Below are 17,037 nucleotides of genomic sequence, written 5' to 3'. Positions count from 1 at the left end.
GTTGTCTGCTTATTTCCTGTGAAAGCCAATAAATGTCTTTGAACCGTATTATCTTGTGGAATTACTTATAAATTTACAAGTACGAATGTCCATTCCATAACAGTAGCACCTTCAGTCCTCCTCAACAGATCCATCAGACTGGCTTCAAATTCAACCAGAGATCTCAGACCACAGGCCTGATTAGGAATTACAACACTGCCCAGTTGAGCAAAATATATAATCAGTTATGTGCAGGCTCCGATCAGTTCTATGGGTGACGGCCCTGAAGAGATCCAGTCCAAGGTAAGTTTGGAATTACTTTGAATAATAACACCCCCCTCCCCCACAGCACAATCGTGACCTCCCCCCGCCCCCCCTCCCCCCGCCAACCCCATGGAACTTATCTTGTGGTGGCCCAATATTGGTCGGCCTCAATCCAACCAGCTGCATCGGGACGCCCGCTTGGGGACACCCCCTCTGTAAATGAGGTGGGGGGGGCCTCAAAATTGCGGCCGCCTCTTTGCTTTGGGTCAAGTAAGAGTGAGAGACGCTTGTTAACACTTGCATTCTGTTGACAATAAAGGCATTCGCTGAGGCCCAAATCTGGTGCAGTTTGCGACACAGAAATTGTGGTCACACCTCCAGAGAACAACAAGAAATATTTATTTAGCTCTAGATCCACTAAATCCATCCCCAAAGGTAAACAGCAGATACAATATGCACCCAATGTGTAAATAGCACAAGATAAATGGCTCATTGTGTTAATGACCCTGTATAAATTTAATGAATCATTTTAAGCGAACTAGTTTTACTTTATCGTGAAAATTTACCTTCTAATCTGTTGAATACCCATCCATAAAAATGCATTTAATATACTGAAAACAGGCAGACAACACAGTCCACATTTCACATTTCAGTTGTCACAATTAAAGTAAGAAGGAACTTGCATTTATATAGCACCTTTCCCAATCTCAGGACATCCCAAAGTGCTTTACAGCCAATCATATACTTCTGAAGTGTGGTCACTGTTGTAATGTAAGAAATGCGGCAGCCAATTTGTGCACAGCAAGATCCCACAAACAGCAACAAGATAATGACCAAATGTTGGTTGAAGGGTAAATATTGGCCAGGACACTGGGTGGTGGGGAGAACTCTCCTGCTCTTCTTCAAATAGTGATGTGGGATCTTGTACGTCCACCTGAGAGGGCAGGTGGGTCCTCATCTGAAAGACGGTACGTCCGACAGTGCAGCGCTCCCTCGGTGCTGCACTGGAGTGTCACCTTAGATTTTCTGCTTATGTCTCTGGAGTGGGACTTGAACCCACAACCTTCTGACTCGGAGGCGAGAGAGTGCTACCAACTGAGTCAAGGCTGAGACGAAACTTGCCCTATCCCTTTGAGGCCATTGATTAACAACTACCCTTGGGGATGTGGTCTAAACAGGCAAATCCAGGTAATTGTTTCTGCTAATTAACTCCTGAGGTCAATCAGAGAGCAATTGTAAATTCTTGTAAGTTTCTGGCTTCAGGTCAGAAGTGGCCAGCATGAAACGACTAGCTTTCTTTCTCTTTTTTTTAAAAAAAAGAATAGTTTTGCATCTGTAACAGAGTGTTTGATGTTTGGAGCGTGACGGACAGTAGATGCAAGTCTTTTATACATATATATTAATTATATATATACACACACAGATCTTCCGTGGCATTGCTCTTCTTTGAATCTTTTATATCTATCTGAGAGGGCAGACGGAGCCTCGGTTTAACGTCTCATCCAAAAGGGCCTCTGACAGTGCAGCGCTCTCTCAGTGCTGGCACTGGGAGTGTCGGCCTAGATTATATGCTCAGGTTTCTGGAGTGGGACAACCTCCTGACTCAGAGTTGAAATTGGATCTCGTTGTGCCCATTTACGGACAGCGAGAACCAATTTTGGGGACCACGTCGCCTGTCAAAAGTATGCCTGATATCAGCTGACCCGATATTGTGTCCGGCCATTTTTTCAGGGGACTTTGCCGGCCGTCTAATGCAGGCCTGCTTAGCTTTGAGCTCCAAGATAAATAGTATGTGCTACAATGTATACCTAACTTTCCACATGTAAAGTAAGAGAACAGAACACAAAGACAGCTAGGCAGAATACTAGAAAGTTTAGATAGACTCCAGAAGGAATGACTCGGAGCAGCTCTCTGTATTTTGAAAGACATTCTAAATGATTACATCACTTCTTTTATTCATGTTTATTTATTTTGGTGCTCAAAAATAAGCAGGACTTTTATAAACAGTAGCAAGTTGTGGAAGAACTGTATCATTATTCAAGTTTGGAGTGAAATTCTGAATGAAAGTCCTAATTTAAACACTTGTGGTTGAGTACAATGTGTTGTTACAGAGAAATTTAGTAAAGAAGGAAAGGTGCAAACTGATTTCATCTATTCTTAAATTTAATATTTTTTTGATGTTAGTTATCAAAACTGTTGTTTTTTAAGTAACCGTCTTAGTTATTTATCTATCTTCCTGAATTGGGTAAGAAAAACATTTATTTATTTTTCAGGAACTGATCAATAAACACTTATTGCATCAGCTCTTGCGCATCGCCAACAAACTACTTTCCAAATTATTTCAGTGAAGATGTGCATCACTATCACATACTCACATCCCAGTAGCTTCCCCTACGGCACTACAGCCTCTGACTCACATGGGCGATGGGACATAGTCTCAGGATAAGGGGTTGGATATTTAGGACTGAGATGAGGAGGAATTTCTTCACTCAGAGAGTTGTGAATCTTTGGAATTCTCCACCCCAGAAGGCTGTGGATGCTCAGTCGTTGAGTATGTTCAAGACTGAGGTCGATCGATTTTTGGACTCCAGAGGAATCAAGGGATATGGGGATCGGGCAGGAAAGTGGAGTTGAGGTCGAAGATTAGCCATGATCTTATTGAATGGCGGAGCAGGCTCGAGGGGCCGTATGGCCTACTCCTGCTCCTATTTCTTATGTTCTTATGAAAGTTGCACAATTTTTTTTAAAAACAAAAATGTTTTACTTTAGTTTAAAATGTGAAAGTACGAGTGGGTATCCTGTGGTTATGCTCAGGATAGGTCAGTGTTTGTGCAGTTATATAAGGAGTGCTAAAGCATGTAATGCACAATGTATTATTCTGCTGTTAAGTGCAGCACAAATTTCATTGAACTATCCCTTTAAGATCACAGGTTTAATTGCTGCCTCTTCTTGAAGTCAATTAGAGGTCAGAAAAATGATCAGCAGGAAGTGACTGACTTTCTTTCTCTTATTTTAAAGTGTGACACAGAAATTTGCACGTAACAAAGTGTGACAGAAGTGTCTCAAAACTTTTATGTCTAAAAACCATAAAAGTTGAAAATGTAAAAAAAAGCTCAGTATTCCCAGTAATCAAAATCTTTTAAAATATAAATTGTAAACTAAAGTGAGCCATGTTTTCTTGCTATTAAAATTTTTCAGCACATAATTCTTCAGTGGAGTAGAAAACCCTTCAATGAGCCAATTCGATTCACTCCACATGATATCAAGAAATGGCTGAGTGCACTGGATACAGCAAAGGCTATGGGCCCCGACAACATCCCAGCTGTAGTGCTGAAGACTTGTGCTCTGGAACTAGCTGCGCCTCCAGCCAAGCTGTCCCAGTACAGCTACAACACTGGCATCTACCCGACAATGTGAAAAATTGCCCAGGTATGTCCTGTCCACAAAAAGCAGGACAAATCCAATCCGGCCAATTACCGCCCCATCAGTCTACTCTCAATCGTCAGCAAAGTGATGGAAGGTGTCGTCAACAGTGCTATCAAGTGGCACTTACTCACCAATAACCTGCTCACCGATGCTCAGTTTGGGTTCCGCCAGGACCATTCGGCTCCAGACCTCATTACAGCCTTGGTCCAAACATGGACAAAAGAGCTGAATTCCAGAGGTGAGGTGAGAGTGACTGCCCTTGACATCAAGGCAGCATTTGACCGAGTGTGGCACCAAGGAGCCCTAGTAAAATTGAAGTCAATGGGAAACAGGGGGAAAACTCTCCAGTGGCTGCAGTCGTACCTAGCACAAGGGAAGATGATAGTGGTTGTTGGAGGCCAATCACCTCAGCCCCACGACATTGCTGCAGGAGTTCCTCAGGGCAATGCTGAGGCACTACCATCTTCAGCTGCTTCATCAATGACCTTCCCTCCATCACAAGGTCAGAAATGGGGATGTTCGCTGATGATTGCACTGTGTTCAGTTCCATTCGCAACCCCTCAGATAATGAAGCAGTCCGTGCCTGCATGCAGCAAGACCTGGACAACATCCAGGCTTGGGCTGATAAGTGGCAAGTAACATTCGTGCCAGACAAGTGCCAGGCAATGACCATCTCCAACAAGAGAGAATCTAACCACCTCCCCTTGACATTCAACGGCCGAATTACCATCGCCGAATCCCCCGCCATCAACATCCTAGGCGTCACCATTGACCAGAAACTTAACTGGACCAGCCACATAAATACTTTGGCTACAAGAGCAGGTCAGAGGCTGGGTATTCTGTGGCGAGTGACTCACCTCCTGACTCCCCAAAGCCTTTCCACCATTTACAAGGCACAAATCAGGAGCATGACGGAATACTCTCCACTTGCCTGGATGAATGCAGCTCCAACAACACTCAAGAAGCTTGACACCATCGAGGACAAAGCAGCCCGCTTGATTGGCACCCCATCCACCACCCTAAACATGCACTCCCACCACCACCGGCGCACTGTGGCTGCAGTGTGTACCGTCCACAGGATGCACTGCAGCAACTCGCCAAGGCTTCTTCGACAGCACCTTCCAAACACATGACCCTTACCACCTAGAAGGACAAGGGCACATGGGAACAACACCACCTGCACGTTCCCCTCCAAGTCACATACCATCCCCGACTTGGAAATATATCACCATTCCTTCATCGTCGCTGGGTCAAAATCCTGGAACTCCCTTCCTATCAGCACTGTGGGAGAACCTTCACCACACGGACTGCAGCGGTTCAAGAAGGCGGCTCACCCCCACCTTCTCAAGGGCAATTAGGGATGGACAATAAATGCTGGTCTTGCCAGCAACGCCCATATGCCATGAACGAATAATATTAAAAAAAATTCCTTGTGAGATAACAACAACTTGCATTTGTATAGTGCTTTCAACGTAGCAAAACGTCCCAGGAGCATAAATCAGACAAAAAAATTACACTGAGAAAAAGAAGAAAATATTAGGGCAGGTGACCAAAAGCTTGGTCAAAGAGGTAGGTTTTAAGGAGCGTCTTAAAGGAGGAGAGAGAGCTAGAGTGGCAGAAAGGTTTCGGGAGGGAATTCCAGAGCTTAGGGCCTAGACAGCTGAAGGCACGGCCGCCAATGGGGGAGCGATTAAAATCGGGGATGTGCAAAAGGCCAGAATTGGAGGAGCGCAGAGATCTCGGAGGGTTGTAGGGCTGGAGGAGGTTACAGAGATAGGGAGGGGCAAGGCCATGGAGGGGTAAAATAACAAGGGGCTATAACATCCCTCTAGACTCTGTTACCTCTGGACTTGATTTTCCAATGCTCTCCTGGCCAGCCTCCCAATTTGCATCCTCTGTAAACTTGAGCTCATCCAAAAGTCTGCACCAAATCCCGTTCACCCATCACCTCCTGTGCTCGCTGACCTACATTGGCTCCCGGTCCGGGAACGCCTTGATTTTAAAATTCTCATCCTTGTTTTCAAATCCTCCCGTGGCCTCGCCCCTCCCTATCTCTGTAACCTCCTCCAGCCCTACAACCCTCCGAGATCTTGGCGCTCCTCCAATTCTTGCCTCTTGCGCATACCAGATTTTCATCGCTCCACCATTGGCGGCCGTGCCTTCAGCTGTCCAGGCCCTAAGCTCTGGAATTCCCTCCCTAAACCTCTCCGCCTCTCTCTCCTCCTTTAAGATGCTCCTTAAAACCTACCTCTTTGACCAAGCTTTTGGTCACCTGTCCTAATATCTGCTTATGTGGCTCGGTGTCAAATTTAGTTTGCTGAACGCTCCTGTGAAGCGCCTTGGGAAGTTTTACTACAATAAAGAAGCTACATAAATGCACGTTGTTGTTGCTGTTGTTGTTGTTGTTGTTGCGTGAATCAGGCACGTTTCCTGCTGTAATATTGTTACTTTGCAATTTCAATTAAATATCCAAACCGTCATTCAAACAGCTGTTCCTAAATAAACCTGCAATGCCAATGTAGATGAATGATGGCAACACCAGCTGTAAACATGTGACTGGTGACCTTCAGAGTATCCAGTAGGAATAGATATTTAGGATCAGATTTACCGCTCCTCTTTGATTTATTAAGAGGCTCGACATGCCATGAATTCAGGAACTGAATTTAGTGCTGCAGTAGACTGTAAAACTGTTCCTGCAACATGACCGGTATGGTTTTGGGCGGGTTGGGGAGTGTATATATTATGATGCAATCGCGTGGGACAAGCTGGATGGACCAGAGGGTCATTTCCCGTCTGTCATTGTTCGTAGGTTCGTATACCGTTCCCGCAGTTGTATCACTCTGTAATCAGTAGTGAATCTTCAATCGTGCTGCATCATTTCATTGAAGAACGGAACGTGACTTTTAAACCCCTCCCCCCTGCCTCTTCCTTATATCTACCCAAGACAGGTTGAATTGGGTATCGGCTGTGGCTCAGTGGGTGGCAGTCTTATCTACTGAGTTAGAAAGTTGTAGTTTTAAGTCTGATTCCAGCACAAAATCTAGGCTGATGCTTCCGGTGCTGTACTGTTGGAGGTGCTGTCTTTCAGATGTGATGTTAAATTGTGCAGATACTACTGTTATGTAGGCAAACATGGCAACTAATCCCACAAACAGCAAAAGAAATAAATAAACAGTTAACTGATTTTGGTGGTGTTGGTTGCAGGACTACATTGGGCCAGTTTAACCAGGACTCTTGCTTTTAAAATACTTTTACATCCACCTGAAGAGACAGTCAGGCCATTTGTTCAATATCACCTTCAGGACTGCCAGCATTGATGATGAGTTGAAGTCCTGGAGTGAGGCTTGAACCTATGACCTTCTTGAATCTGAAGCAAGAGTTCTACTAACTGAGCCAAGCTGGTAACTGCCAGCAGGGCCTGCTGTTTTCAGCTGCTAACGCTTGGTTTCGGTTTAACACTGAGAATTAAATTAATTAACAGCAAGAAACGACTGTACTGTCAAAAAGCAAACATTTCAAAGCCCCTTTGTAGGTTCTCATTCTTGCTGCAGGCTTTTCGTTTCCTTGTGAACACATGGAAGTCAGTGGGAGGAAGTCAAAGAGTGTGAACAGAAGGTAATATAAACAGATTATAAACGCCAGAAGGAATTACACGGGGGGCTTGGACATGTGAGTTTTTTCTTGGTTTAACTTATATCAGAACAGTAAACTAATCTTGAGCCAAGCGATGTAATCAAGTCCCAGTTTATTTCTTCAAAATAGTCCTTGCCATCATCTTTGGCTCAGTGGGTAGTATTCTTGCCTCTGAGTCAGAAGGTTGTGGTTCTAAGCTGCACTCCAAAGACTTGAGCACAAAATCTAGGCTAATACTTCACTGTAGTAAAACTGAGGCTGCCCTGTCGGAGGTGCTGTCTTTTGGATGAAATGTTAAACCGAGGCCCTGTCTGCCCTCTCAGGTGGATGTAAAAGATCCCATGGCACTATTTCAAAGAGCAGGGGAGTTCTCCCTGGTGTCCTGGCCAATATTTATCCCTCAACCAACATCACCAAAACAGATTAACTGGTCATTTATCTCATTGCTGTTTTGTGGGATCTTGCTGTGTGCAAATTTGCTGCCGTGTTTCCTACATTACAACAGTGACCACACTTCAAAATTATTTTATTGGCTGTAAAGCATTTGGGATGTCCTGAGGTCATGGCAGGTGCTACATAAATGCAAGTTCTTTCTATTTATCATGGGACCAAGGTGATGGACCATTTGTTCAGGTCTTGGGGACTCAAGATTTGACAGTGTGGAAAATAAACTTCCTGGTGCAGAGCTACACCAATGATAGGATGGGGATGAACTACAAAGCCAACAGTGGGAAGTAAGGGGAAGAAAATAATATTTTTTTAATCAAATTAATAACTGAAAAAGGGAGAGGGAGGAGAGATGAATAAATAAATAAAATTATTTGTATCTTAAGCAAATACTGCAGATCTACCTCAGGGGGTAGGACAAAAAACATAGACATGGATTATCAAATGTAAATAACTGAGGGTTGCCGAGAGAGAAGTTACTTACGTCTTATAAAGTGGTGAATAAATATTAGAGCACAGCACGACCGAACTTAATGTAGAAGCGAAAAGCTTTCGCAGCATCCCATGCTCCCGCGAGCGGCTGGCAACAGCTGGGAGAGGCCGCTGGTTGGCGGAGGGGGGGGCCGGGGTAACAGCAGAGGATCTCCGCCATCAATTAGGTCGGTTTGTGACTGAGTTACTCGGTCACAGAGTTACCGTGGAGCGAGTGGCGGTTTCACGGCCCTCCGCAGGGCAGGGACAGCGAGGAACGACATTCTCGCAAAGGTGCTGCGGACTGCGCCGTCGAGAGACTGGGCACCCGCTTACAGGTGGCCCCCTGCTGCCGGACACGATCGTTTGGATTCAGCAGCGACGGCGGGCTCGTCTCACATGAGAGGCGACCCTCGGACTAATCTCTTACAAAGATATAAATATACGAAATTGACAGGCAGGAGGAGACCAGCTGGTCCTTCAAGCCTGCTCCATTCTCATGAAGGCCGGAGCATCATAGTGTCATAGTATGTTACCGCAGAGAAAGAGGCCATTCAGCCCATCGTGCCTGTGCCGGCTCTTTAGTAGAGCTATCCAATTAGTCCCACTCTCCTGCTCTTTCCCCGTAGCCCTGCAAATTTTTTCTCTTCAAGTATTTATCCAATTCCCTTTTGAAAGTTATTATTGAATCTGCTTCCACCGCCCTTTCAGGCAGCGCATTCCAGATCAGAACAACTCGCTGTGTAAGAAAATTTCACCTTGTGTCGCCTCTGGTTCTTTTGCCAATTACCTTAAATCTGTGTCCTCTGGTTACCGACCCTCCTGCCACTGGAAACAGTTTCTCCTTATTTACTGTCAAAACCGTTCATGATTTTGAACACCTCTATTAAATCTCCCCTTAACCATCTCTGTTCTAAGGAGAACAATCCCAGCTTCTCCAGTCTCGCCACTTAACTGAAGTCCCTCATCCCTGGTGCCATTGAAATAAATTTCTTCTGCACCCTCTCCAAGGCCAGAATTGGACACAATACTCTAGCTGGGGCCTAACCAGTGAGTCATAGAGTCATAGAGTTATACAGCACGGATAGAGGCTCTTCGGCCCATCGTGCCCGCGCTGGCCATCAAGCCCTGTCTAATCTAATCCCATATTCCAGCATTTGGTCCGTAGCCTTGTATGCTATGGCATTTCAAGTGCTCATCCAAATGCTTCTTGAATGTTGTGAGGGTTCCTGCCTCCACAACCCTTTCAGGCAGTGAGTTCCAGACTCCAACCACCCTCTGGGTGAAAAAGTTCTTTCTCAAATCCCCTCTAAACCTCCCGCCTTTTACCTTGAATCTATGCCCCCTTGTTATAGAACCCTCAACGAAGGGAAAAAGCTCCTTAGTATCCATCCTATCTGTGCCCCTCATAATTTATAAAGTGATTTATAAAGGTTTAGCATAACTTCCTTGCAGATTGTTGGGGGTGCCCAGCAATAACCAATGGCTGGGGGCCTCTTGGGGGTTTCAGAGGAAACAGAGAGGATTTTTTGACCGAGATTCCTGAGCAGGCTATGGAGCTGCCCATTTTTATTTTTTGCCTCTTCCAGGAGGTGGCAGGGGAAGGAAGAGTGGTGGGGGCGGAGTGGGGGTGAATCCAGTAAGAAGTGACCTGGGTGCTTATAAAGAAAAGAAAGAACTTGCATTTATACAGCACCTTTTATGACCTCAGGATGTCCCAAAGCGCTTTACAGCCAACAAAGTACTTTTGAAGTGTAGTCACTGTTGTCATGTCGCAAACAGCCAATTTGCACACAGCAAGATCCCACAAACAGCAATGAAATAAATGACTAGATCATCTGATTTAGGTGTTGGCTGAGAGATAAATATTGGCCAGGACATCAAGGAGATCTCCCCTGCTCTTCTTCAAATAGTGCCATGAGATCTTTTACGTTCAGCTGAGAGGGCAGATGGGGCCTCGGTTTAACATCTCATCCAAAAGTCAGCACGTCCAACACTCTCTCAGTACTGCAGTGGGAGCATCAGACACTCAAATTTCTGAATTGGGGCATGAACCTCCAACCTGATAACTCGGAAGCAAGACGTGCTACCCACTGAGGCAAGGCTGATGCTTAGGGGTCCAATGGCCTTTTCTCACCCTTAGTATATGACCTAACACAACACTTGGGTGAGAGGGGACATCAACCAAAAGGTAAAAAGTCACAAGAAATAAAAGGATGCGAGGTGTTCAATGCACTTTGCCCCAAGTGACACTTCAAAACAGGCCAGGTCTGCTTCCCTGTTATAATGGGTGAGGTGCTCACTGGGAGAGGGAGGGGGGGGGCGGTGAAGCCTTGCCCGAATTCATGAGACTCAGTGTGGAACCCAATCCAAATAATTTACGTAGGGAAACGTGAGTTTTGTTTGTTGGCAACGCTGGCTGATACCCTCCCAAAAAATGCAGGTCAGAAAACTGGACACATCCCGACTCACAGAATCATAGAAATTTACGGCACAGAAGGAGGCCATTCTGCCCATCGTGTCTGCCGAATCAGGTGCACAAAGTCCACCTTGACATCAGAGCCTTCGAAAACTTCCCCGCATATGTAATTCTGCTTCAATATTACTGCTTTCCATTTGCTTATCTCAAAATTCTTATCAATAATGTACTCCCTGCTGTATAAACAATTATACACCCAATTTATCTAACACTCCCAGCCTCACCATCTGCCTCACCATTGTTTGTTATACTTCGCTAATCAGGTCCTTCTCCATCTTCCTTTCCGCAGGGTGCTGTAGCTTTCCTGGTTTCAGCGCTTGTAATGTTCTTTCTTTCCCTATCCTGCCGTCTTACTGGGATAACCCAAGCTCCTATACATCCCAGGAAGAGAACAACAACGAGGAGGATTGGAGCAGACTTCAGGATGGTCCGACGGCAAGATTTCGAGGCAGAGCAGGGAAGTATTCCCCAGTGTTCTGGCCAATATTTATCCCTCAACCAACATCACTAAAATAGATGACCTGGTCATTATCTCATTGCTGTCTGTGGGATCTTGCTGTGCGCAAGTTGGCTGCCGCGTTTCCTACATTACAGCAGTCACTACACTTCAAAAGTACTTAATTGGTTGTAAAGTGCTTTGGGACATCCTGAGGTCATGAAAGGCGCAATGTAAATGCAAGTTCTTTCTTTCAGAGATTTAAATTCTTACAATTCTCTACAATGTTAGTGAGGTTGTATAAAATCAGAATGTTTTATACTGGAGAGGCAAACACTCAGAGGTGAGCTCATTGAAGATGAATTTCAGCCCCAAGATTCATTCTCAAAACACTAGGACTCATCAGTGGATCAGGTCATGAATCCGTAACCAGATATTGCTCAGAATATTACAGAAACTCGACGGAATCAGCCTCAAAAAACAAAGAAACACCATCTGGACTAAATTAAAATATTCCAATAAAAGGCCTTGCATCCTTACTTTTCAAAAGTGTACATATTTGAATGTACTGGCGAGTCTCCCGTGGCATTACTGATGTACGATATGCTGTTCTATAAAGACACGAAGATTGTACCACATAACATGTATTATTCTGCTGCTAATGTGTGTCAGTGTCCCTTTAAGGCCACTAAATCTAATTGTTGTAACTTCCTGGAGGTCAGTTCGATGACATTGCTCTAAGGCTGATCCTGAGCTCAAAAGAAACCAGCAGAAAATTATTTTTTAAAAAAACTTTCTTTTAAAGTGTGACTTTTATATGTATGAAATATTGACCTCTCCATATGGTTGGCGCACCATGGGTCTGACAATCTTGCACAAATTGGCACACAGTGTGTGTGCGCATGACTTGCAAACTATTGATGTTTCTGAGCTTTCCTAAACCCGAAGGGAAATGCAATCCCTAGTTTTCAGGATGCCTTGGTTGACAGAGTAATTCTGCTCCATCTCTGCGTTCTATGATTTGTGGATGACACTAATGTCCAGTAATTTTAGCGCGGTTATATTCAGACTGCGACTGACTCTGACTTTTTGTATTGCAGAGTTTGCATGGCCAATCCAGTCATAAGAGTTAGTGCCAATTCCATCTCAGTCGGGTGCCTCCACTGTGTATCTCCACAGTAGCACCTGTGTTTTTTTGTGCACCTAATTCAGTCGGAGATACTGCGATGGCTCATCCTAACACACAGGTGCCATCAAATCGCGCATGCGAGCTGCCATTCACTTGGAGTGACTTTCACTCATTGCAGTTAAAGAAAGTACAAACTCTTCTGGTAAACTCTGGGAAGAGAACAGAAATTCCCGTAGTGGGAGGTGGGACTATTGGGTCCTTGTGGATAGGAGAGCGAAGATGGGGAACTACTTTCTGATCTTGTGTGAACATCTCACTAGTGCCGACGGCTGCAAATGAAAAAACCAAGGATGTGCCAAAGGAATGTAACTTATTTGGAGCTATAGGGCGGAAGTTTCAACTTTGGTAGGTAACAGGTCGGCTGCCCGTTATACGCCCTGCCCAAGTGTTCTTTCTTGACTTCTGTCGAAAGGAGAATCGGACGGGAGTCCATAATGATCTCGCCCGTTTTCCAACCCCGCCAAAGTTGAAAGTTCCGCCCAGAATTTCTAATCTGGATGCCAGCTACTAAAAATCTCAAAAACTGTTAAATTGCACAGAATGCACCTACTCGACAGAACCGGTAACACTCAGTAGCTGGGGAGGGCAGACACTTAGTCATTGAAACGTTGAGTCGCAAGTTGCTTGAACTACCAACATTTGGTCATAAAAGCTTATGGCATTAAGTTGAAGAAGTAATTTTGTAACATCACCCTAAGTTATTTAAAATAACTCGTCAATCTCATGTTGAGTTACACACGGGGAGTCAGGATCAAGTATAGCCTTCTGGTGAAGTTGGGTTAGAGGGCAGAGGCTATTTGGATCAAGGGGGGCAGACGTAATTCAGCCCCCCATTTTAAAGTCAACATTTTGCCCTTATTTTTAAATTTCTTATGTCCACATTTATAATGGAAACTATCCAGGTAAACTTGTCACCGTGTAATTACTCCTCCTGCCAAACATCTTTCCACCTTCAGGTTCAGGATATCTACACAATATTTCAGTTTAAATATTCCCAATTTCCATTTTTCAGGGTTGGGTGAAGTGTTATTTATTGCATTCAGTTTTGGGGAAAGGGGTATGAGGTTGAATAAACTTTAGTATTGCAGTGAAACGGAAACCACTTCACCATGAGGCCAAGTTTGGAGTGTAAACATGGAATGTATGACATCCCAATGCTTTGAGAATTCAGAATTGAATCCCAGAACAGTGGATGGGGAAGGAAGTCCAAACCCCGGCTGCAGATCCCTGACCGCAGGATGAACAAGGTGTGAATTTCAAGCGCACGTTTCCTTTCACGCGTAACCTTGTACTGTCGTGATGTCATGACCTAACTGAGAATGGGTTTGGAAGAGTTTGTGCAAATCGGCTTTCCATTCTCACAGCGAACTGGAAAGTCATTCACTCTCGGTTTGCCTTGTACATATGAACATGAGAACATAGGAACAGGAGTAACGCATTTATCAGCATACAGAAGGACTGATTGAGCCTTGGACCTGCCAGTTTGACAGGGATCGTCCCACTTTCAACATTCGTCAGGGAAATGGAGAAACAGATGGCTTTCATTTATTCAATGTTACACTTGTGATTAGTGCATTGGGAACTCTCTAAGTGTCAGCCGTGGCTCAGCGGGTAGAACTCTTGCCTCTGAGTCAGAAGGTTGTGGGTTCATAGTCCCACTCCAGAGATTTGAGCACAAAACCTAGGCTGATACTCCAATGCAGTTGTGATAGGTTGCATAATCTTGGCTTGTATTCCCTTGAGTTTAGAAGAGTGAGGGTGATCTAATTGAGGTGTTTAAAAACGATAAAGGGATTTTGATAGAGTAGATACATAGAAACTATCTACTCTCCACCGAGGGAGAACTCCTCTGCTCTTCTTTGAAATTGTACCATGGGACCTTTTACATCCACCTGAGGGGGCAAATGGGGCCTTGGTTTAACGTCTCATCCATAAGACGGCACCTCCTGACGGTGCAGCACTCCCTCAGTACTGGCACTGGATTGCATGCACAAGGCCAGGAGTGCGATTATGAACCCATGACCTTCTGACTTGGAGGCGAAAGTGCAACCACTCAGCCAATGTGTTTGGATTTATGTTCCAATGTTTGTTCTGGAATGGAGTCTGTCCCTCTCACTCTGGACCAAATTTAGTCTCCAATCTGGTGTGTCCGACAATGACACTGAGTTTTATCTCAACCAGAAAAACTTAAACCCTGTCATTATTTTCAACTGACACACTCCAAGGAACCAAGTATCTCAGTGTGACTAACAACTGCCATCTGACAGTCCAGTTGCATGGTATGTCATGTACTATGGAGTACATGAAAGAGTGGTAAGTGCAACGGTTCACATCCTGAATTCTCTGTGTTGTGAGTTCTATTTCTGCCTACATAACAACAGTGACTACACTTCAAAAGTAATTCATTGGCTCTGAAATGCTTTAGGATGTCCTATGGATATGAATAAGCATTATATAGGAATATAGGAAACAGAGTAGGCCATTTGGCTCCTCAAGCTTGTTCTGCCATTCAATCAGATCATGGTTGAACTACCTCAACTCCATTTACCCACTTTTGTTTCATATCTCTTGATACCCTTACCCCAAAAAAAAATCTATCGATCTCAGTCTAGAAAGCTCCAATTGTCTCCCAGCATCCACAGCCTTTTGGGGGAAGAGAGTTCCAGATTTCCATTACCCTTTGTGTGAAAAAGTGCTTCCTGATTTCACTCCTAAATGGCCCGGCTCTAATTTTAAGATTATGCCCTTTTGTTTTTGATTCCCATACCAGAGAATATAGATTCCCTCTATCTACCCGATTGAATCCCTTAATCATACCTCAATTAAATCACCCCTCAACCTTCTAAACTCATACACAGGTTCCTATGAGAATACAATGAACCTATCTGCTCTTTCCTCTTCTTCAGTTAAAAGATTAAGTTAAAGGTTTGTATATTCGGTGGCCTTTTAGGTGACACCTTTCTGTCTGCTCACTGTGATTGCCTTGGCAACGGGCAGTAATCACCAGGCATTGTTCTGTGATTTTAAAATGCGAAGGATTCGAAAATTTCTTTTCCACACCGTTCACCTGACGAAGGAGGAAGCCTCCGAAAGCTTGTGGAATTTAAAATAAATTTGTTGGACTATAACTTGGTGTTGTAAAATTGTTTACAATTGTCAACCCCAGTCCATCACCGGCATCTCCACATCTCAGTTAAAAGAAAAAGAGATGTTTTGTTCCGATAGCCCTGATTAATTCAGTCATCGATTTCTACAGTAATTTGCTGATTCATGAAAGTCACACGTTCGCATTCAGGAGAATCTGACGTTGATAAAAGAAATCAATAAAAGTTTACAAAGTATTTTACATAGTGGGGGGTGGTACCAGGTCATGACTGTACGAACCCGGATAAAGTAGGAACTCTAACTGCTGTACGGCTGTGTTTAGATCTGTTTATTTAGCACAGTTGCCAAATCTTGTCAAAGAATTGAGATGAAATTACAGGCCAGGGAAGAATAAACACTGACTCCAGCTCTGAATTCCTGATCGATAATTTGACGACAGGGATTTTTTTAAAAAAGGTGTTTGTATATTTTATTGCAGACGATTTTGCCAGGTTTCTTTTTGAAGAATCAAATTATAAATTATATTTCCAAGGGCACACATATTCAGTGAGACCAGATTACATATTCATAAGCAGATTTGCCACGTCTGAATATCAAATAAGTTGTTTATGTTTCTTACAAAATAAATTGAGGTCACGTGATGCTACACAATGCAAATAAAATGTCCCACCTGTATGCATTTTTAAAACCTCAAAAGGTAAGTGATGCTGACTTTATCACACCAGGACTCGCATTAAATCACAAACGGAAGCAAAGTTTGACACCTACTTTTCACTGTAGATTCCAACAGCAGACAAGTTTCGCAGAGAAAATAGTAGCTCTTCATCTCTGCCTCGGAGATTTTCAGGTTTTCCACGGCTGACATTGTCGGGAAAACACTTGGCCTTCAGTTTGTAGAATCGGCGTCCTGTTCCCACACTGTCCACAGCTTAATTCGCACAACTCTAACCTGCAACCACATTTAATAAAGTACCTTCATCTTAAAATGGGAGCACAGCTCAGGAGGAATGTGGTAATATTCCAGTCTTCTTGAAAAACGACTCTCAAATCAGTAAATGCTCAGCCAACACAGTGCCTTTTGTGGAGTTCCCATGGTTGTAGAGAGTGTGATAATAAAGCAACTGAGGGGTTAAGATAGCACCACTCGCCCCCCCTCTATATATATATATATATATATCCCACAGTCCTTTTCAGGGCAGAACTGCAGTATCACAGCTTTGCCTTCACTGCGCACTCTACTCAATAAAATGAGCGCATGACTATTATTTCGTATTCTTCAGCTGGCTCGAACCTCTGCCAGTTGGTGCAGTTCTGTTTTTGTGATTCAGCTTAGTACCTGGCGGTGAGTATTGTGACACCCTGTTTGGTTCCAGGTTCAGTTTGCCCCACCTTTTTTTCCCCTCGATCTCGCTCAGTGTAATATTATCAGCTGTGATCAAATGGCGTGAGGACATGCAGGATGCAAATATTAAGAGCCATTTTCAGCAACTGTGCTATAATTATGACGATTAACACACAGCAATTAACTTTTAACTGAGGCACGCAATTGCCTTATTCCATTTTCCACATGGAATAAGGCAAACGGGTTTCGTCATAGAAAATTACTTC

General features: G+C 44.1%; 1 protein-coding gene across 2 annotated transcripts in view; it reads right to left on the bottom strand.

Moving 5' to 3' along the window:
* mcf2a (MCF.2 cell line derived transforming sequence a) overlaps nt 1–16,603 on the bottom strand; it is a 124,259-nt gene extending 107,656 nt beyond the window's left edge. For both annotated transcript variants that reach the window (XM_067997321.1, XM_067997320.1), the window contains exon 1: nt 16,198–16,603. In XM_067997321.1, coding sequence (XP_067853422.1) covers nt 16,198–16,294 — 97 coding nt within the window. In that variant the 5' untranslated portion in view covers nt 16,295–16,603. The remainder of the gene's footprint in view (nt 1–16,197) is intronic.
* Nucleotides 16,604–17,037: the final 434 nt, after the last annotated feature.

This window comes from Heptranchias perlo, chromosome 15, assembly GCF_035084215.1.
Source record: "Heptranchias perlo isolate sHepPer1 chromosome 15, sHepPer1.hap1, whole genome shotgun sequence".
Classification (NCBI taxonomy): domain Eukaryota; kingdom Metazoa; phylum Chordata; class Chondrichthyes; order Hexanchiformes; family Hexanchidae; genus Heptranchias; species Heptranchias perlo.
This window is presented reverse-complemented; position numbering and strand designations above follow the sequence as displayed.